The 22999-nt window shown below is 35.6% G+C and overlaps 1 protein-coding gene across 1 annotated transcript; it reads right to left on the bottom strand.

Annotated features, from left to right (window-relative positions):
- Nucleotides 1–11113: 11113 nt before the first annotated feature.
- LOC100367812 (uncharacterized) lies at nucleotides 11114–18008 on the bottom strand. The gene is made up of 9 exons (XM_085508687.1): nucleotides 17694–18008; nucleotides 16026–17113; nucleotides 14819–14921; nucleotides 14520–14683; nucleotides 14315–14394; nucleotides 13297–13516; nucleotides 12839–13048; nucleotides 12101–12314; nucleotides 11114–11685 (listed from the first exon to the last, which is right to left on the bottom strand). Exons 2-9 carry the CDS (start codon nucleotides 17109–17111, stop codon nucleotides 11216–11218), a joined length of 2547 nt encoding a protein of 848 aa, XP_085364813.1. The 5' UTR covers nucleotides 17112–17113; nucleotides 17694–18008; the 3' UTR covers nucleotides 11114–11215.
- Nucleotides 18009–22999: the final 4991 nt, after the last annotated feature.

Raw genomic sequence — 22999 nt, 5'->3', positions numbered from 1 at the left:
AGTCATTGGAATGCCAACCCCGCAGTTAAATTTCGAAAACATTAAGTAAAAGTCAAGAAAATGCCAGATATATAAGCAGATTATCGCAACTGCAAACCGAAAATCGAAGACAAACTGCTTGCAAAGTTTTGAAAAGCGATTGCAAAGTTTGTAGATTCGTTTGGGAATGTTGCATATGATATTATATTGACGGGTTCCATAGTCAAAAGTTCGAAAACGTAAAAAAAATATTTCGTAAATTGCCGTTAAAGTAGCGTACTATTATTCGCAGCATGTAGAGGTCATACGTCAATTCAAGAAGTTACTCGTACAAACGCTATCAAGTTTAAAACAGTGTCAAACATGAAATAGTCGCCAATTCAAGTATATTTCAAATTGCGTAAGCAGTAGTGTGGGTAGGTGAAGAGGCAAAGTTTAAAGTCAAGCTCAGTCGGGCCTGGTTGGTTCTTGCATGGGAGACTGCCTGAGAAAACAAGCTAGGGAATTGTTTTTTGGTTTCATCACATACATATAAAACATATGACAAAATGTTCGTGCGTCTTTTTTTCACTGTGATGTAAATTATTTTTAGTAGAAAAACATGGAAATTTAGGCATGTTTTCAAGTTCATGAACATTTTTCCAATTTCTCTATAATTTTTGGAGATCAAGTTGGTGATGATGTCGGCACATAGTGGGGTTTGACCTGTTAACATACCGTGAAAAGTCGTACAAAGTGAACGCAAAGTTGTGAAAAGTGATTGGAAAGTTTGTAGATATATTTGTATGCTTGACCTAACTTGTTGGCATATAGAAACCCGCAGTTGTAAAGTCAAATAAATGAATAAAAGCGAGATGAAAACAGCCTATATAAGCAGAGTATCACATGAGCTGACTGGCCGTAAAAATGATAGAAAACAGCATGCAAAGTTGGTAAAAGTGTACGAAACGTTGGCGGAGTTACATGTATATTTAACCTAAGTCATTGGAATGCCAACCCCGCAGTTAAATTTCGAAAACATTAAGTAAAAGTCAAGAAAATGCCAGACATATAAGCAGATTATCGCAACTGCAAACCGAAAATCGAAGACAAACTGCTTGCAAAGTTTTGAAAAGCGATTGCAAAGTTTGTAGATTCGTTTGGGAATGTTGCATATGATATTATATTGACGGGTTCCATAGTCAAAAGTTCGAAAACGTAAAAAAAATATTTCGTAAATTGCCGTTAAAGTAGCGTACTATTATTCGCAGCATGTAGAGGTCATAGGTCAATTCAAGAAGTTACTCCTACAAACGCTATCAAGTTTAAAACAGTGTCAAACATGAAATAGTCGCCAATTCAAGTATATTTCAAATTGCGTAAGTAGTAGTGTGGGTAGGTGAAGAGACAAAGTTTAAAGTCAAGCTCAGTCGGGCCTGGTTAGTTCTTGCATGGGAGACTACCTGAGAAAACAAGCAAGGGAATTGTTTTTTGGTTTCATCACATACATATCAAACATATGACAAAATGTTCGTGCGTCTTTTTTTTACTGTGATGTAAATTATTTTTAGTAGAAAAACATGGAAATTTAGGCATGTTTTCAAGTTCATGAACATTTTTCCAATTTCTCTATTATTTTTGGAGATCAAGTTGGTGATGATGTCGGCACATAGTGGGGTTTGACCTGTTAACATACCGTGAAAAGTCGTACAAAGTGAACGCAAAGTTGTGCAAAGTGATTGGAAAGTTTGTAGATATATTTGTATGCTTGACCTAACTTGTTGGCATATAGAAACCCGCAGTTGTAAAGTCAAATAAATGAATAAAAGCGAGATGAAAACAGCCTATATAAGCAGAGTATCACATGAGCTGACTGGCCGTAAAAATGATAGAAAACAGCATGCAAAGTTGGTAAAAGTGTACGAAACGTTGGCGGAGTTACATGTATATTTAACCTAAGTCATAGGAATGCCAACCCCGCAGTTAAATTTCGAAAACATTAAGTAAAGGTCAAGAAGATGCCAGACATATAAGCAGATTATCGCAACTGCAAACCGAAAATCGAAGACAAACTGCTTGCAAAGTTTTGAAAAGCGATTGCAAAGTTTGTAGATTCGTTTGGGAATGTTGCATATGATATTATATTGACGGGTTCCATAGTCAAAAGTTCGAAAACGTAAAAAAAATATTTCGTAAATTGCCGTTAAAGTAGCGTACTATTATTCGCAGCATGTAGAGGTCATAGGTCAATTCAAGAAGTTACTCGTACAAACGCTATCAAGTTTAAAACAGTGTCAAACATGAAATAGTCGCCAATTCAAGTATATTTCAAATTGCGTAAGCAGTAGTGTGGGTAGGTGAAGAGACAAAGTTTAAAGTCAAGCTCAGTCGGGCCTGGTTAGTTCTTGCATGGGAGACTGCCTGAGAAAACAAGCTAGGGAATTGTTTTTTGGTTTCATCACATACATATCAAACATATGACAAAATGTTCGTGCGTCTTTTTTTTACTGTGATGTAAATTATTTTTAGTAGAAAAACATGGAAATTTAGGCATGTTTTCAAGTTCATGAACATTTTTCCAATTTCTCTATTATTTTTGGAGATCAAGTTGGTGATGATGTCGGCACATAGTGGGGTTTGACCTGTTAACATACCGTGAAAAGTCGTACAAAGTGAACGCAAAGTTGTGCAAAGTGATTGGAAAGTTTGTAGATATATTTGTATGCTTGACCTAACTTGTTGGCATATAGAAACCCGCAGTTGTAAAGTCAAATAAATGAATAAAAGCGAGATGAAAACAGCCTATATAAGCAGAGTATCACATGAGCTGACTGGCCGTAAAAATAATAGAAAACAGCATGCAAATTTGGTAAAAGAGTACGAAACGTTGGCGGAGTGACATGTATATTTAACCTATGTCATTGGAATGCCAACCCCGCAGTTAAATTTCGAAAACATTAAGTAAAAGTCAAGAAAATACCAGATATATAAGCAGATTATGGCAACTGCAAACCGAAAATCGAAGACAAACTGCTTGCAAAGTTTTGAAAAACGATTGCAAAGTTTGTAGATTCGATTGGGAATGTTACATATGATATTATATTGACGGGTTCCATAGTCAAAAGTTCGAAAACGTAAAACAATATTTCGTAAATTGCCGTTAAAGTAGCGTACTATTATTCGCAGCATGTAGAGGTCATAGGTCAATTCAAGAAGTTGCTCGTACAAACGCTATCAAGTTTAAAACAATGTCAAACATGAACTAGTCGCCAATTCAAGTATATTTCAAATTGCGTAAGCAGTAGTGTGGGTAGGTGAAGAGACAATGTTTAAAGTCTAGCTCAGTCGGGCCTGGTTAGTTCTTGCATGGGAGACTGCCTGAGAAAACCAGCTAGGGAAATTTTTTTTGGTTTCATCACATACATATCAAACATATGACAAAATGTTCGTGCATCTTTTTTTCACTGTGATGTAAATTATTTTTAGTAGAAAAACATGGAAATTTAGGCATGTTTTCAAGTTCAAGAACATTTTTCCAATTTCTCTATTATTTTTGGAGATCAAGTTGGTGATGATGTCGGCACATAGTGGGGTTTGACCTGTTAACGTAGCGTGAAAAGTCGTACAAAGTGAACGAAAAGTTGTGCAAAGTGATATGAAAGTTTGTAGATATATTTGTATGCTTGACCTAACTTGTTGGCATATAGAAACCCGCAGTTGTAAAGTCAAATAAATGAATAAAAGCGAGATGAAAACAGCCTATATAAGCAGAGTATCACATGAGCTGACTGGCCGTAAAAATGATAGAAAACAGCATGCAAAGTTGGTAAAAGTGTACGAAACGTTGGCGGAGTTACATGTATATTTAACCTAAGTCATAGGAATGCCAACCCCGCAGTTAAATTTCGAAAACATTAAGTAAAGGTCAAGAAGATGCCAGACATATAAGCAGATTATCGCAACTGCAAACCGAAAATCGAAGACAAACTGCTTGCAAAGTTTTGAAAAGCGATTGCAAAGTTTGTAGATTCGTTTGGGAATGTTGCATATGATATTATATTGACGGGTTCCATAGTCAAAAGTTCGAAAACGTAAAAAAAATATTTCGTAAATTGCCGTTAAAGTAGCGTACTATTATTCGCAGCATGTAGAGGTCATAGGTCAATTCAAGAAGTTACTCGTACAAACGCTATCAAGTTTAAAACAGTGTCAAACATGAAATAGTCGCCAATTCAAGTATATTTCAAATTGCGTAAGCAGTAGTGTGGGTAGGTGAAGAGACAATGTTTAAAGTCAAGCTCAGTCGGGCCTGGTTAGTTCTTGCATGGGAGACTGCCTGAGAAAACAAGCTAGGGAATTTTTTTTTTGGTTTCATCACATACATATCAAACATATGACAAAATGTTCGTGCGTCTTTTTTTTACTGTGATGTAAATTATTTTTAGTAGAAAAACATGGAAATTTAGGCATGTTTTCAAGTTCATGAACATTTTTCCAATTTCTCTATTATTTTTGGAGATCAAGTTGGTGATGATGTCGGCACATAGTGGGGTTTGACCTGTTAACATACCGTGAAAAGTCGTACAAAGTGAACGCAAAGTTGTGCAAAGTGATTGGAAAGTTTGTAGATATATTTGTATGCTTGACCTAACTTGTTGGCATATAGAAACCCGCAGTTGTAAAGTCAAATAAATGAATAAAAGCGAGATGAAAACAGCCTATATAAGCAGAGTATCACATGAGCTGACTGGCCGTAAAAATGATAGAAAACAGCATGCAAAGTTGGTAAAAGTGTACGAAACGTTGGCGGAGTTACATGTATATTTAACCTAAGTCATAGGAATGCCAACCCCGCAGTTAAATTTCGAAAACATTAAGTAAAGGTCAAGATGATGCCAGACATATAAGCAGATTATCGCAACTGCAAACCGAAAATCGAAGACAAACTGCTTGCAAAGTTTTGAAAAGCGATTGCAAAGTTTGTAGATTCGTTTGGGAATGTTGCATATGATATTATATTGACGGGTTCCATAGTCAAAAGTTCGAAAACGTAAAAAAAATATTTCGTAAATTGCCGTTAAAGTAGCGTACTATTATTCGCAGCATGTAGAGGTCATAGGTCAATTCAAGAAGTTACTCGTACAAACGCTATCAAGTTTAAAACAGTGTCAAACATGAAATAGTCGCCAATTCAAGTATATTTCAAATTGCGTAAGCAGTAGTGTGGGTAGGTGAAGAGACAAAGTTTAAAGTCAAGCTCAGTCGGGCCTGGTTAGTTCTTGCATGGGAGACTGCCTGAGAAAACAAGCTAGGGAATTGTTTTTTGGTTTCATCACATACATATCAAACATATGACAAAATGTTCGTGCGTCTTTTTTTTACTGTGATGTAAATTATTTTTAGTAGAAAAACATGGAAATTTAGGCATGTTTTCAAGTTCATGAACATTTTTCCAATTTCTCTATTATTTTTGGAGATCAAGTTGGTGATGATGTCGGCACATAGTGGGGTTTGACCTGTTAACATACCGTGAAAAGTCGTACAAAGTGAACGCAAAGTTGTGCAAAGTGATTGGAAAGTTTGTAGATATATTTGTAAGCTTGACCTAACTTGTTGGCATATAGAAACCCGCAGTTGTAAAGTCAAATAAATGAATAAAAGCGAGATGAAAACAGCCTATATAAGCAGAGTATCACATGAGCTGACTGGCCGTAAAAATAATAGAAAACAGCATGCAAATTTGGTAAAAGTGTACGAAACGTTGGCGGAGTGACATGTATATTTAACCTATGTCATTGGAATGCCAACCCCGCAGTTAAATTTCGAAAACATTAAGTAAAAGTCAAGAAAATACCAGATATATAAGCAGATTATGGCAACTGCAAACCGAAAATCGAAGACAAACTGCTTGCAAAGTTTTGAAAAACGATTGCAAAGTTTGTAGATTCGATTGGGAATGTTACATATGATATTATATTGACGGGTTCCATAGTCAAAAGTTCGAAAACGTAAAACAATATTTCGTAAATTGCCGTTAAAGTAGCGTACTATTATTCGCAGCATGTAGAGGTCATAGGTCAATTCAAGAAGTTGCTCGTACAAACGCTATCAAGTTTAAAACAATGTCAAACATGAACTAGTCGCCAATTCAAGTATATTTCAAATTGCGTAAGCAGTAGTGTGGGTAGGTGAAGAGACAATGTTTAAAGTCTAGCTCAGTCGGGCCTGGTTAGTTCTTGCATGGGAGACTGCCTGAGAAAACCAGCTAGGGAAATTTTTTTTGGTTTCATCACATACATATCAAACATATGACAAAATGTTCGTGCATCTTTTTTTCACTGTGATGTAAATTATTTTTAGTAGAAAAACATGGAAATTTAGGCATGTTTTCAAGTTCAAGAACATTTTTCCAATTTCTCTATTATTTTTGGAGATCAAGTTGGTGATGATGTCGGCACATAGTGGGGTTTGACCTGTTAACGTAGCGTGAAAAGTCGTACAAAGTGAACGAAAAGTTGTGCAAAGTGATATGAAAGTTTGTAGATATATTTGTATGCTTGACCTAACTTGTTGGCATATAGAAACCCGCAGTTGTAAAGTCAAATAAATGAATAAAAGCGAGATGAAAACAGCCTATATAAGCAGAGTATCACATGAGATGACTGGCCGTAAAAATGATAGAAAACAGCATGCAAAGTTGGTAAAAGTGTACGAAACGTTGGCGGGGTTACATGTATATTTAACCTAAGTCATTGGAATCCCAACCCCGCAGTTAAATTTCGAAAACATTAAGTAATTGTCTGGAAAATGCCAGATATATAAGCAGATTATCGCATCTGCAAACCGAAAATCGAAGACAAACTGCTTTCAAAGTTTTGAAAAACGATTGCAAAGTTTGTAGATTCGTTTGGAAATGTTACATATGATATTATATTGACGGGTTCCATAGTCAAAAGTTCGAAAACTTAAAACAATATTTCGTAAATTGCCGTAAAGTAGCGTACTATTATTCGCAGCATGTAGAGGTCATAGGTCAATTCAAGAAGTTGCTCGTACAAACGCTATCAAGTTTAAAACAGTGTCAAACATGAACTAGTCGCCAATTCAATTATATTTCAAATTGCGTAAGCAGTAGTGTGGGTAGGTGAAGAGACAATGTTTAAAGTCAAGCTCAGTCGGGCCTGGTTAGTTCTTGCATGGGAGACTGCCTGAGAAAACCAGCTAGGGAAATTTTTTTTGGTTTCATCACATACATATCAAACATATGACAAAATGTTCGTGCATCTTTTTTTCACTGTGATGTAAATTATTTTTAGTAGAAAAACATGGAAATTTAGGCATGTTTTCAAGTTCAAGAACATTTTTCCAATTTCTCTATTATTTTTGGAGATCAAGTTGGTGATGATGTCGGCACATAGTGGGGTTTGACCTGTTAACGTAGCGTGAAAAGTCGTACAAAGTGAACGAAAAGTTGTGCAAAGTGATATGAAAGTTTGTAGATATATTTGTATGCTTGACCTAACTTGTTGGCATATAGAAACCCGCAGTTGTAAAGTCAAATAAATGAATAAAAGCGAGATGAAAACAGCCTATATAAGCAGAGTATCACATGAGATGACTGGCCGTAAAAATGATAGAAAACAGCATGCAAAGTTGGTAAAAGTGTACGAAACGTTGGCGGGGTTACATGTATATTTAACCTAAGTCATTGGAATCCCAACCCCGCAGTTAAATTTCGAAAACATTAAGTAATTGTCTGGAAAATGCCAGATATATAAGCAGATTATCGCATCTGCAAACCGAAAATCGAAGACAAACTGCTTTCAAAGTTTTGAAAAACGATTGCAAAGTTTGTAGATTCGTTTGGAAATGTTACATATGATATTATATTGACGGGTTCCATAGTCAAAAGTTCGAAAACTTAAAACAATATTTCGTAAATTGCCGTAAAGTAGCGTACTATTATTCGCAGCATGTAGAGGTCATAGGTCAATTCAAGAAGTTGCTCGTACAAACGCTATCAAGTTTAAAACAGTGTCAAACATGAACTAGTCGCCAATTCAAGTATATTTCAAATTGCGTAAGCAGTAGTGTGGGTAGGTGAAGAGACAATGTTTAAAGTCAAGCTCAGTCGGGCCTGGTTAGTTCTTGCATGGGAGACTGCCTGAGAAAACCAGCTAGGGAAATTTTTTTTGGTTTCATCACATACATATCAAACATATGACAAAATGTTCGTGCATCTTTTTTTCACTGTGATGTAAATTATTTTTAGTAGAAAAACATGGAAATTTAGGCATGTTTTCAAGTTCAAGAACATTTTTCCAATTTCTCTATTATTTTTGGAGATCAAGTTGGTGATGATGTCGGCACATAGTGGGGTTTGACCTGTTAACGTAGCGTGAAAAGTCGTACAAAGTGAACGAAAAGTTGTGCAAAGTGATATGAAAGTTTGTAGATATATTTGTATGCTTGACCTAACTTGTTGGCATATAGAAACCCGCAGTTGTAAAGTCAAATAAATGAATAAAAGCGAGATGAAAACAGCCTATATAAGCAGAGTATCACATGAGATGACTGGCCGTAAAAATGATAGAAAACAGCATGCAAAGTTGGTAAAAGTGTACGAAACGTTGGCGGGGTTACATGTATATTTAACCTAAGTCATTGGAATCCCAACCCCGCAGTTAAATTTCGAAAACATTAAGTAATTGTCTGGAAAATGCCAGATATATAAGCAGATTATCGCATCTGCAAACCGAAAATCGAAGACAAACTGCTTTCAAAGTTTTGAAAAACGATTGCAAAGTTTGTAGATTCGTTTGGAAATGTTACATATGATATTATATTGACGGGTTCCATAGTCAAAAGTTCGAAAACTTAAAACAATATTTCGTAAATTGCCGTAAAGTAGCGTACTATTATTCGCAGCATGTAGAGGTCATAGGTCAATTCAAGAAGTTGCTCGTACAAACGCTATCAAGTTTAAAACAGTGTCAAACATGAACTAGTCGCCAATTCAAGTATATTTCAAATTGCGTAAGCAGTAGTGTGGGTAGGTGAAGAGACAATGTTTAAAGTCAAGCTCAGTCGGGCCTGGTTAGTTCTTGCATGGGAGACTGCCTGAGAAAACCAGCTAGGGAAATTTTTTTTGGTTTCATCACATACATATCAAACATATGACAAAATGTTCGTGCATCTTTTTTTCACTGTGATGTAAATTATTTTTAGTAGAAAAACATGGAAATTTAGGCATGTTTTCAAGTTCAAGAACATTTTTCCAATTTCTCTATTATTTTTGGAGATCAAGTTGGTGATGATGTCGGCACATAGTGGGGTTTGACCTGTTAACGTAGCGTGAAAAGTCGTACAAAGTGAACGAAAAGTTGTGCAAAGTGATTGGAAAGTTTGTAGATATATTTGTATGCTTGACCTAACTTGTTGGCATATAGAAACCCGCAGTTGTAAAGTCAAATAAATGAATAAAAGCGAGATGAAAACAGCCTATATAAGCAGAGTATCACATGAGCTGACTGGCCGTAAAAATAATAGAAAACAGCATGCAAAGTTGGTAAAAGTGTACGAAACGTTGGCGGAGTGACATGTATATTTAACCTATGTCATTGGAATGCCAACCCCGCAGTTAAATTTCGAAAACATTAAGTAAAAGTCAAGAAAATACCAGATATATAAGCAGATTATGGCAACTGCAAACCGAAAATCGAAGACAAACTGCTTGCAAAGTTTTGAAAAACGATTGCAAAGTTTGTAGATTCGATTGGGAATGTTACATATGATATTATATTGACGGGTTCCATAGTCAAAAGTTCGAAAACGTAAAACAATATTTCGTAAATTGCCGTTAAAGTAGCGTACTATTATTCGCAGCATGTAAAGGTCATAGGTCAATTCAAGAAGTTACTCGTACAAACGCTATCAAGTTTAAAACAGTGTCAAACATGAAATAATCGCCAATTCAAGTGTATTTCAAATTGCGTAAGCAGTAGTGTTGGTAGGTGAAGAGACAAAGTTTAAAGTCAAGCTCAGTCGGGCCTGGTTAGTTCTTGCATGGGAGACTGCCTGAGAAAACCAGCTAGGGAATTTTTTTTTGGTTTCATCACATACATATCAAACATATGACAAAATGTTCGTGCATCTTTTTTTCACTGTGATGTAAATTATTTTTAGTAGAAAAACATGGAAATTTAGGCATGTTTTCAAGTTCATGAACATTTTTCCAATTTCTCTATTATTTCATTGCCAGAAATGGACAATAGAATATGGTCAAGTAGCGATTTCCTGTCTATCCCAGTGTAGTGACTACAATTACATGCAAAATTATTCAAGACAACAAATGATGTCACAGACTTTAAAGGTCCATTGTTCAGCCTAATGAGGGTCTATTGTTATGTTAAGTAGTTCACAGCTTGGGGTTGGGAATAATAATAAGTGAGGTAATCTTTTGTTTCCTTTGTTCTGTGCCCACTTAGTCTCTTATCAGTAGGCAGTTAGATTCAGTGTGCAAACATATCTCTGGCTGTCATCATGTCGCATATTGCTGGTATAAGAAAGTTGGGAGGAGTTACATTGTATTTGTTAGCTGATCATACGAAGTCATCTAATAAATGGTTGTGGTTGCCAGAGGATGAGATACCCCTTGGTACACTCTTAAGGTGGCAGTCAAGACATCCACCAGCGAGATGCCTAATACAAGAATCTGTGGACAGACTAATCTTCATGGTGAGGCAAGCACTTAGTGCCCCATTAAAAGCAGTATATTCAGAGACCATTCCTATGCGTCGGGATGTTTATGAATTTTTATTTGGTGGGGATACTGGTATCCAGCAGTACAGGAAACGTCTACATCGTTTTGATCCCTGCGATAAAAACATTTTCATTCCGTCATACTTTCCAGATGGATGGTCTGAATATACCACATCTTTGGGCACTAAATGCAAAGTGAGCAACATAGAGATGCGGGCTATTCTAAAGGCGAGCAAGCCCCACATTTATGTGAGTGAAAAAGATGTCACAAAGGAGGTGTACAGAATGGAATGCATAGCTGTTAGAATAAGCAAAGACTGGTGCTAGTGGACTGTTCACACAAACAAAACTGCCCTTTTCAGGGCCACCACATACTCCAAAAAGAGAACTACTGTTGTTGCGTTTGAAATTGTTTTTATGTAATAAATTATTAAAATAAAACATGTTTCAACCATTTTTAACACCCCCACTCCAAGTGCACAATATTTAGTATAAATCACTCTAGTTTCAATCCTTTAATAAGTCTCTCCTGAAGTGTCCTCTTATTTCCAGATACTCCAAGGTGATTGGTTCGGCACTGTTCTTTCAAAGCCAGGACAGTCATTTTTAAAACATCTGCTCTGGAAAGAGGAGTAGCAGACTCTGTGGCTGCACCTTCCATAACTGGAGAGCTTGCTTCATTGTCACTGGGTGCTGAAGGCGTTAAAACCCGGTCTGTAAAATCTGGTAGTGAAACTTCACATGTGGACACATTAGTACTACTGATGCAGGGTCTTGTGTTTCTTAAACTGTAAATACCTTCACTCCAGTAATTTTGCGTCCTTTTACAGTATTCTCTGCTTTTTCTGCGCATAGAGCACAGAGCATCTTGTCTACTCTCCGACAGTAAAATATCGGCTGGGGCATCTGCTTTGTTACTTCTTCTAAAGTAAACCTTTCTTCCTTCATCATTGTTTTTCTCAACACCTGTAATAGAATTAATACATATAGTTCAAATTATACAATTACTACAATTAATTAAGTGTTTTGTTTATGTTGAAATACCATATTCGTTCTATGACAATCACATCACACCTACTGCATTTACTGCAATAAAGCAAATATGGTAGAGCCAAAATTTATTTGATGTACATCTCTGATGTATGTACATCAACCAAAAATTAGCTGTATGATGATCACTAAATCACTAAAAAAAATTGTAAACATCTCAAATTTACGTAAATACATGCGCTACTATTAGTAGCAAAATATAGTTTAGTGCAACTCCTAGTAAAACAAGAAACACTAAATAATAAGGCTGATATTGACATATTTCAGACAAGTTCAGATTTATTAAAACAACATTGAAGGAATATTGTCTGAATTACAAAAATTAACTTGCCTTGCCCAGTAAACAGTGTGATATCTCCATGTATCTTCATCATCATTGGTACATGATATGCCAATATATGCATGTAAGGAGTAATTCGTTCCTTCTGGTAACCTGTGCATTTTGTCGATAAAGACTGGAACAGCCTGATCCACTCCTTAGCTTTTTCTTGAAACATGGCATAATCAGGTTTTGATTTCATTAGCTCATAGAGCTTACTGAATTCCTAAAATTAAAAAAGTCAAGTCAAGATTGTATTCAATACAGGTGGTATGAAATGATTCAAAATAGTTTACAATCAAAAGGGGTGTTACCACAGTCACGTGTGAGCACATCCTCCTATGTCATACTCTAGATTTGGATCATTAGAAGCAGGTGCTTTGCAGGATAGATTGAAGGGGTCAGTGTTTTATAAGTTTAAGTGCAATTTTTATTCAGGAAATGTTTGATAAACAACAGACTGTAATCAGTCAACGCGCATTCCAGATGTACATGTCACGAAAAGATAAATTACTGACTATCCAACCACATGCACCAATACAGTTTGATAAACAATTATTTATGTAAGAATTGTTTTTATTTCATTGAATCCATTGTATTTACCTACTTATTAAATTATTGTCACAAGATGATTAAGGCATATAGCCGATGAGCATACACCAGTGTCTTAAAAGTATGGCAAGCTTCAAGTCGCACACATCCCATGAGCCCATTTCATACACTGTTATAAATGCATTGATAAGTACTGACCTGCCATATAGTCTTAACTGTAGCTGATGTTTCTGGTCTTAAAAATCCTTCAAAATACTCTGGTAGTGTCTTTAATAGTTTTTTCTTACTATCACCTGTCAGACTTGTCCAATCAAGTTCAGCAGATCCTTTTTTCTGCCATATTGAAAAAGTCACATGCACCTTATTATTGACAGCATCAAGAAGTGCTTTTAATGAATTTTTCTTCTCCTACAAAGAAAACAGACAATAGGATATGTTTTGAAATGACATAGTGACGGGCAAAATAATTGCATGACCAATGTCACCAAACCCTTTCTACAATGACTGTGACCGTCATACAATTAATGGTGTTGTGAGAATTACCTCCTACAGTAAAATAGTGCATTCAAGGCATTAAGTAGGTCCAGCATGTATCTCCTGAAAACATACCTTGGAAGTTTCATAATTATGAATCAAAAATGCATGAAATAACTTACATTTAAGTCTAGTTCATGGCATTCTAATACCACTGCTCTAATCAGAATATCCATTATCCTTAGTAAAAGATGTAGCTCATCAACCGCAACATTTTTCAATGGGATATTGAATAATGGGTCTTGATAAATGGAGAAATCACCTTTCAAGCGGATTAAACTGTCCAAATCTCTGCAATGTGGTGGCTCATTCCAGAAATCATTGTGTTTACTCATATCGTGTCTGAAATAAGAGATTGATTGTAATTACTTGTATATATATTCATGAATGCAGATGATGAATAAATTCATGGCAAAACCATGATTGGTAATACAAGTATTCATATAGGAATGTGATGAACTAAATATAACATTGAATTAAGCTATAAGATCTTGTGCAGGATGCAAGATCAGGTCCAAGGTTAGAATGTATATACAGGAACAACAAGTTCAATACTGTGCATCTCTGAACAAAATAGCGATATGAATCATGTCATTTAGCTGTCAGTCATAAAAAAGGAGTTAAATTTATACTTCAAAACAAGTTACACTGTGTCTAGAAAACTGAATTGCTAAATTTGTTTGTAATGATGACCAGAGCAGATGAAAGGAAAAAGTAGTCTACCTTTGTATTCAGTCTAGTATTTAGATCAACATTATTATTTTACATTAACCCATTTGAACTGTATTTTTGTTGTGTAAACTGACTCGTACTAAATATGTTTTTATACAAAGATGCTGGATATTGCCGGTGTGTTATTTGTATACTCCAGTTATTGTGACAAATCATTCCCGGGTGACTCACTAGTGTTTATTTTGATAATATTTGTTGGGTATAACTTGCCATGCTACCAATTGACATTTGTATACCTAGCAGTTCAGTAGCCAAAAAGGAAACCAGACACCCAGACTTAATTCAGAGATTCACAAACAACACCCCTGAAATCTGAATTCTGTCACAATACTATTTACTGAGCAAGATCCCACATCGAATACAGAACTGAATTTGATAATTTAACATGAAATGATGTTGGACTCTTACCTCTCATCTTTTGAACAATAACACCAGGCACAAGCATAGTTACTGGTTGCTCCTTTCAAACCTAATACCATCAATATAAACTAGAGAAAATAATATTTAGAATAAAATTGAAATTATCATCAAATAGTGTATTGTGTATAATTACAACAAAGCTATATTACTCAATTCCACTTAAAATGTGTCTTCATGAGAAGGGTAAATGTACCTTATAATCACCACCAAGATAAAAATCCAGGTCTACAGACTTCCCGTCAATTGTAATGGTTGGGTTGGACACCATCTCATTGACTGAAGTAATAGCATCTCTGAAGGAATCCCTTATTGTCTCATAGCACTCCTTCCCTTTGACACAAGCTATTGTATGGTTTCCTAGAAATAAATTCCCGATATTGTCATCCATGCCTACAACAATTCATAACATCTCCATGCAAACAATATCTACAACATGGAATGAAATGTACAGCAACAACAAATGCATTAAAGCCAGACCTATTTCAACCATACCTTGAGCACTCTTAACAAGATTTCCTCTATTGAGTATACTAAATGACAAAAAGTTGTAGTTGGCACTTCGCGACATTTGCGCACCATCACCACTTATTTTTACCTGAAAAAGATACGGTATGAATAAGTCTGTAAAATATGGAGCATGGAATATATACAGAACACAGCAACAGCATACAAATATGACAGCAATTTATATAAATTCATGCATACCTGTGTAAATATACCAGGAATTATTGAACACTTGCACAACTTAATTGTTTTGTGTTCATAAGAATTTTTGAATTCCAAACTTGAGAGCAGCAACAATAAAATATATGATATAATGGGTTTCATGAAGGCATGAAATTGTTTTAGGCCAGACCAAAACAATTACTTGTTCATCGGACCTGTGCATACCTATCATATCGCATTTTTGATTTTTTTAATTTGCATTAAAAATTCACTCGACTATTGGTGGCGCTGTTACGAGACTCTCGCAAAGTGCGACACTTCAGGCTGACAGATGTCTGTGCGTCTCCAAAATACTTTAATCTGATCAGTCGGCTGCTCTATTTATGACAGCAATGTCTACTGCTATCTTATCTGCATTGCTTCATAAAAAAGATTCTATTTTTGCACGTTTATGGTGTTTTTTTATTTAAATATGCACTTCATACATGACACACACAAGTTTCTGCTTCACTTGCAACTTTTGTCCACTTTCAACTTTTTTAAGCCCCCCCCCCCCAAAAAAAATCACTCTTCATTTCTGTTTTAAGCCAAAAAAAAAACTTTGCTCTTGCTTCCAACATTCGCCACTCAAAGGTTGTTACAAGAAATATCCGATGAACAAGAATTTTGTTTGGTCTGGCCTTACAGACATTTATCCCAACAGATAATACCTATACCTTACTCGATTTACTGCGATGAATGTTTTAAAGTAATTTGTTCACTGAACAAAAAAGTACAAGCAGTAACATTATTGATTGGCAAAGAGCGTTGAATAATGGAAGTGAGCAAGTGTCATAGAATAGGGTTAAAGGTTACCTGAGTTCTATACAGGTGGTATTCATTTGCTTGAGTTTGAAATCAATATTTAAAATTTATAAACAATCATGGATATTTCTATATATTTTATAAGGAACAAATCCATGCCTTCATGAAACCTGGTGTACATATATAATTTAATAAATCTGAGTTAATAGTATTGCAAACAAACACATACCTTAATAGTCCTCTGATCATTGTTTTCTTCACTCCAAAACTTTCTGATCTCTTTTCGAAGCAGGTCCTTGAAATTTCTCTGTGCACCATATCCTTCTGGGACCGGTTCAATGTGAGTAACGTCATTCAAATCTTTTCGACATTGCTTAATTAGATAACTTCTCGGCAGCTGCTTACCACAGGTTGTCATGGTCATTTCATGGTAGGCCTCGTTTGAAATGCAGAATTTATCTAACAAATGTTGCAGTTCAAATAACTCTATTAATTTGTCTTCAGACAAACTGGTCAATTTTTCGCTGGCAGCAACGTCAGGAACAGTATTGTTTCTTAGGCTTTCGGGTTGTATCTTTTCCTCCACAATGTTGTCCGCCACAAAATTAAAAATAACATCTGAATTTGTATCCGATGTTGCTGTGAGGTTTTGCACTGTAAGCCCAAAACTCTTCATAAACCAGAGTGAAACTTCTAGTTTAGACTTAAGTGTTTTCAATTTTCTTTTCTTCTGTTTCTCCTTGAGGTCACAAAGTTGCCTACCATTGCACAAACCTTTACCCTGTATTGTGTTTATATATTGTTCTAGGTGTTTGTTTACCAACTTTTCTTCGATGATTTGTTTTTTTGCGGTGTTCAAGTCTCTGACATTTTGCGACTGCATCTCATTCAGGTTCTTCAATTCTGTTTTGATATTGTTGTAGCTAACAATATCACTTCTGTAAATATGGATTTTCCATTCTTTTTCACGAGCTTCTTCCTTCTTTTTTGTGTTCTTGATGACTGAAAGTGCTTTTTTAACTTTCTGACTTCTTGTTCTTAACAGTGAACCAAGCCGAGGGGATTCTTTTTTCAAACAAACTGGATGACCTTCAATAGAAAGATCTAACAAGGCAACATACTGTAGCTCAATTTCATGGGTTGTCCCGCGGAGTTCATTCGCCCACTCTTCCAACGTTTTCCATTTCAGCTTTAATGCAAATAGCACATCAGAGTTGTCTTGTGAAGAACTAGTCACCTGACTGATGTTTGTGTCACTGAGCACTGCCTCAGAAAATTTCAGCCGACCGTACAACGATTCTAGATTATCAGACATTTCTAAAATAGAAAATAAATGTAATATATAAAAATATATATCATGCACATTTTTTAATTCTAATGTCTCTGAATTCTGTAAATGTTTACAAGAATTTTTTGAAAGGATGTGAAATGTTACCTAACAGACTGAAATGCTATGATATCTAATATTTAATCTGAAAATATTCTTGCTAATTTAAAGATTTTTTCTGAATTGTAGAATATGATCCTGTTAAATCCATAATTTTTTATGGCGGATTGTTTAGACATAGAAGTATATTATAGTATTAAAAAACAGTAAAGGGTCTATTCTCATTGTTTCAAGCTATGGTAATTATTATTAATAGAAAACCAAACATATACAAATAATTTTTGAAAGTTATTATGGGAGCAACACATTTCAGGGAATATTGAAGAATATAAAACAAAATTGCACACAAATTTGAGTAGGCAAGTCTTGTGGTTGAAAAGTTGAAACTGTTATTATTCCAACATAGTATAAAGTACTAGTAAGCATTATTTGGCGGCAGTTGTCAACCACCCAGGTGCTCCAAATAACGATTCAATAAATAGTATAATAAATACAATGTAACATACATACCTTCAATGATTAAAAAATCAAACTCCAGGCTAGATAGCACAATAAAAGTCAAGTAGTGATATTATGTAATAGCGGTGTAGACACAGTAGTGAACTGAAGAGAAATGACGACGTTGGTTGTGAATATCATTGTTGTCGTCGAAGGCGATTGATATGCAGATTACGTTTGTCTGACACATTACAAGACAAAAGTCGAGACTGTCGAAGAACAATACACAACTAACAGACAAACAGACGTCCTGATGAAACCCCTCTTTTAAAAAAAAGAGAAAAAACGATCGATTATCACAGCGATACCATATGTTGATCTCGTGGGCTGACCTTTAACACCGAAAGCAGTATGGCGATAGTGGTTCGCATTCGAAAGGTGGGGTGGTTTCACACGGAATAACGGACATAATTCGAAATAAATCTTTATTCAACTTACTTCCTGTTGTTAATTGGATTAAAACAGTTAGATATGCTTACAACTGGATCGCACATCTGAGTATAAAAAATCCAACATTTTCAACGCTAATTTGGGCTGCGAATACTGCGTGTACAACTGCGTCACCTACGTCGCCGAGTTCATTGAACCAGGAAGTGTGCAAAACGAAGCGAACAAATTTGAAGAGTCACTTACGTTACGGCATTTTCCTATTTTTAAAAATAGAGTTTGTCACACAAATACACATCGTCCATTGGTAATACACTGGGCCAGTGTAGGATTTATCATCAGGTTTTACGACAAGTTGGGCATTCAATGGTGGAGTTTTAATGGGAACACTTATGACCTATCGAAAGCTTGAAACGTCAACTGTTTATTACGAAGCGCACAAAAGAGAAAAAATGAAAAATATAAGCTCAAAATAATTGTTTTCTTTAATATATAGTTTATGCAATGCATTCTCTATGGCACATCCTGTGATGTTTATTTGACCGGGGAGCACTGGCCACGGGCGGAAGTCGGCCATCTTGTCCACCCATTTCTGGCAATGTTGGAGATCAAGTTGGTGATGATGTCGGCACATAGTGGGGTTTGACCAGTTAACGTACAGTGAAAAGTCGTACAAAGTGAACGCAAAGTTGTGCAAAGTGATTGGAAAGTTTGTAGATATATTTGTATGCTTGACCTAACTTGTTGGCATATAGAAACCCGCAGTTGTAAAGTCAAATAAATGAATAAAAGCAAGATGAAAACAGCCTATATAAGCAGAGTATCACATGAGATGACTGGCCGTAAAAATGATAGAAAACAGCATGCAAAGTTGGTAAAAGTGTACGAAACGTTGGCGGAGTTACATGTATATTTAACCTAAGTCATTGGAATGCCAACCCCGCAGTTAAATTTCGAAAACATTAAGTAAAAGTCAAGAAAATACCAGATATATAAGCAGATTATGGCAACTGCAAACCGAAAATCGAAGACAAACTGCTTGCAAAGTTTTGAAAAACGATTGCAAAGTTTGTAGATTCGTTTGGGAATGTTACATATGATATTATATTGACGGGTTCCATAGTCAAAAGTTCGAAAACGTAAAACAATATTTCGTAAATTGCCGTTAAAGTAGCGTACTATTATTCGCAGCATGTAGAGGTCATAGGTCAATTCAAGAAGTTACTCGTACAAACGCTATCAAGTTTAAAACAGTGTCAAACATGAAATAATCGCCAATTCAAGTGTATTTCAAATTGCGTAAGCAGTAGTGTTGGTAGGTGAAGAGACAAAGTTTAAAGTCAAGCTCAGTCGGGCCTGGTTAGTTCTTGCATGGGAGACTGCCTGAGAAAACCAGCTAGGGAATTTTTTTTTGGTTTCATCACATACATATCAAACATATGACAAAATGTTCGTGCATCTTTTTTTCACTGTGATGTAAATTATTTTTAGTAGAAAAACATGGAAATTTAGGCATGTTTTCAAGTTCATGAACATTTTTCCAATTTCTCTATTATTTTTGGAGATCAAGTCGGTGATGATGTCGGCACATAGTGGGGTTTGACCAGTTAACGTACAGTGAAAAGTCGTACAAAGTGAACGCAAAGTTGTGCAAAGTGATTGGAAAGTTTGTAGATATATTTGTATGCTTGACCTAACTTGTTGGCATATAGAAACCCGCAGTTGTAAAGTCAAATAAATGAATAAAAGCGAGATGAAAACAGCCTATATAAGCAGAGTATCACATGAGCTGACTGGCCGTAAAAATAATAGAAAACAGCATGCAAAGTTGGTAAAAGTGTACGAAACGTTGGCGGAGTGACATGTATATTTAACCTATGTCATTGGAATGCCAACCCCGCAGTTAAATTTCGAAAACATTAAGTAAAAGTCAAGAAAATACCAGATATATAAGCAGATTATGGCAACTGCAAACCGAAAATCGAAGACAAACTGCTTGCAAAGTTTTGAAAAACGATTGCAAAGTTTGTAGATTCGATTGGGAATGTTACATATGATATTATATTGACGGGTTCCATAGTCAAAAGTTCGAAAACGTAAAACAATATTTCGTAAATTGCCGTTAAAGTAGCGTACTATTATTCGCAGCATGTAAAGGTCATAGGTCAATTCAAGAAGTTACTCGTACAAACGCTATCAAGTTTAAAACAGTGTCAAACATGAAATAATCGCCAATTCAAGTGTATTTCAAATTGCGTAAGCAGTAGTGTTGGTAGGTGAAGAGACAAAGTTTAAAGTCAAGCTCAGTCGGGCCTGGTTAGTTCTTGCATGGGAGACTGCCTGAGAAAACCAGCTAGGGAATTTTTTTTTGGTTTCATCACATACATATCAAACATATGACAAAATGTTCGTGCATCTTTTTTTCACTGTGATGTAAATTATTTTTAGTAGAAAAACATGGAAATTTAGGCATGTTTTCAAGTTCATGAACATTTTTCCAATTTCTCTATTATTTTTGGAGATCAAGTTGGTGATGATGTCGGCACATAGTGGGGTTTGACCAGTTAACGTACAGTGAAAAGTCGTACAAAGTGAACGCAAAGTTGTGCAAAGTGATTGGAAAGTTTGTAGATATATTTGTATGCTTGACCTAACTTGTTGGCATATAGAAACCCGCAGTTGTAAAGTCAAATAAATGAATAAAAGCAAGATGAAAACAGCCTATATAAGCAGAGTATCACATGAGATGACTGGCCGTAAAAATGATAGAAAACAGCATGCAAAGTTGGTAAAAGTGTACGAAACGTTGGCGGAGTTACATGTATATTTAACCTAAGTCATTGGAATGCCAACCCCGCAGTTAAATTTCGAAAACATTAAGTAAAAGTCAAGAAAATACCAGATATATAAGCAGATTATGGCAACTGCAAACCGAAAATCGAAGACAAACTGCTTGCAAAGTTTTGAAAAACGATTGCAAAGTTTGTAGATTCGTTTGGGAATGTTACATATGATATTATATTGACGGGTTCCATAGTCAAAAGTTCGAAAACGTAAAACAATATTTCGTAAATTGCTGTTTAAGTAGCGTACTATTATTCGCAGCATGTAGAGGTCATAGGTCAATTCAAGAAGTTACTCGTACAAACGCTATCAAGTTTAAAACAGTGTCAAACATGAAATAATCGCCAATTCAAGTATATTTCAAATTGCGTAAGCAGTAGTGTGGGTAGGTGAAGAGACAAAGTTTAAAGTCAAGCTCAGTCGGGCCTGGTTAGTTCTTGCATGGGAGACTGCCTGAGAAAACCAGCTAGGGAATTTTTTTTTGGTTTCATCACATACATATCAAACATATGACAAAATGTTCGTGCATCTTTTTTTCACTGTAATGTCAATTATTTTTAGTAGAAAAACATAGAAATTTAGGCATTTTTTCAAGTTCATGAACATTTTTCCAATTTCTCTGTTATTTTTGGAGATCAAGTTGGTGATGATGTCGGCACATAGTGGGGTTTGACCTGTTAACGTACAGTGAAAAGTCGTACAAAGTGAACGCAAAGTTGTGCAAAGTGATTGGAAAGTTTGTAGATATATTTGTATGCTTGACCTAACTTGTTGGCATATAGAAACCCGCAGTTGTAAAGTCAAATAAATGAATAAAAGCGAGATGAAAACAGCCTATATAAGCAGAGTATCACATGAGCTGACTGACCGTAAAAATGATAGAAAACAACATGCAAAGTTGGTAAAAGCGTGCGAAACGTTGGCGGAGTTACATATATATTTAACCTAAGTCATGGGAATGCCAACTCCGCAGTTAAATTTCGAAAACATTAAGTAAAAGTCAAGAAAATGCCAGATATATAAGCAGATTATGGCAACGGCAAACCGAAAATCGAAGACAAACTGCTTGCAAAGTTTTTAAAAACGATTGCAAAATTTGTAGATTCGTTTGGGAATGTTACATATGATATTACATTGACGGGTTCCATAGTCAAAAGTTCGAAAACGTAAAACAATATTTCGTAAATTGCCGTTAAAGTAGCATACTATTAGTCTCATCATGTAGAGGTCATAGGTCAATTCAAGAAGTTACTCGTACAAACGCTATCAGGTTTAAAACAGTGTCAAACATGAAATAGTCGCCAGATCAAGCATATTTCAAATTGCGTAAGCAGTAGTGTGGGTAGGTGAAGAGACAAAGTTTAAAGTCAAGCTCAATCGGGCATGGTTAGTTCTTGAATGGGAGACTGCCTGAGAAAACCAGCTAGGGAATTTTTTTTGGTTTCATCACATACATATCAAACATATGAGACAACGTTCGTGCATCTTTTTTTCACTGTAATGTCAATTATTTTTAGTAGAAAAACATGGAAATTTAGGCATGTTTTCAAGTTCATGAACATTTTTCCAATTTCTCTGTTATTTTTGGAGATCAAGTTGGTGATGATGTTGGCACATAGTGGGGTTTGACCTGTTAACGTACCGTGAAAAGTCGTACAAAGTGAACGCAAAGTTGTGCAAAGTGATTGGAAAGTTTGTAGATATATTTGTATGCTTGACCTAAATTGCTGGCATATAGAAACCCGCAGTTGTAAAGTCAAATAAATGAATAAAAGCGAGATGAAAACAGCCTATATAAGCAGAGTATCACATGAGCTGACTGACCGTAAAAATGATAGAAAACAGCATGCAAAGTTGGTAAAAGCGTGCTAAACGTTGGCAGAGTTTCATGTATATTTAACCTAAGTCATTGGAATGCCAACCCCGCAGTTAAATTTCGAAAACATTAAGTAAAAGTCAAGAAAATGCCAGATATATAAGCAGATTATGGCAACTGCAAACCGTAAATCGAAGACAAACTTCTTTCAAAGATTTGAAAAGCGATTGCAAAGTTTGTAGATTCGTTTGGGAATGTTACATATTATATT

This window comes from Saccoglossus kowalevskii, chromosome 15 (assembly GCF_978046115.1).
Source record: "Saccoglossus kowalevskii chromosome 15, keSacKowa6.1, whole genome shotgun sequence".
NCBI classification, from domain to species: domain Eukaryota; kingdom Metazoa; phylum Hemichordata; class Enteropneusta; family Harrimaniidae; genus Saccoglossus; species Saccoglossus kowalevskii.
Note: the sequence above shows the minus strand (reverse complement) of the source record. Positions and strands in the feature narration are given on the sequence as shown.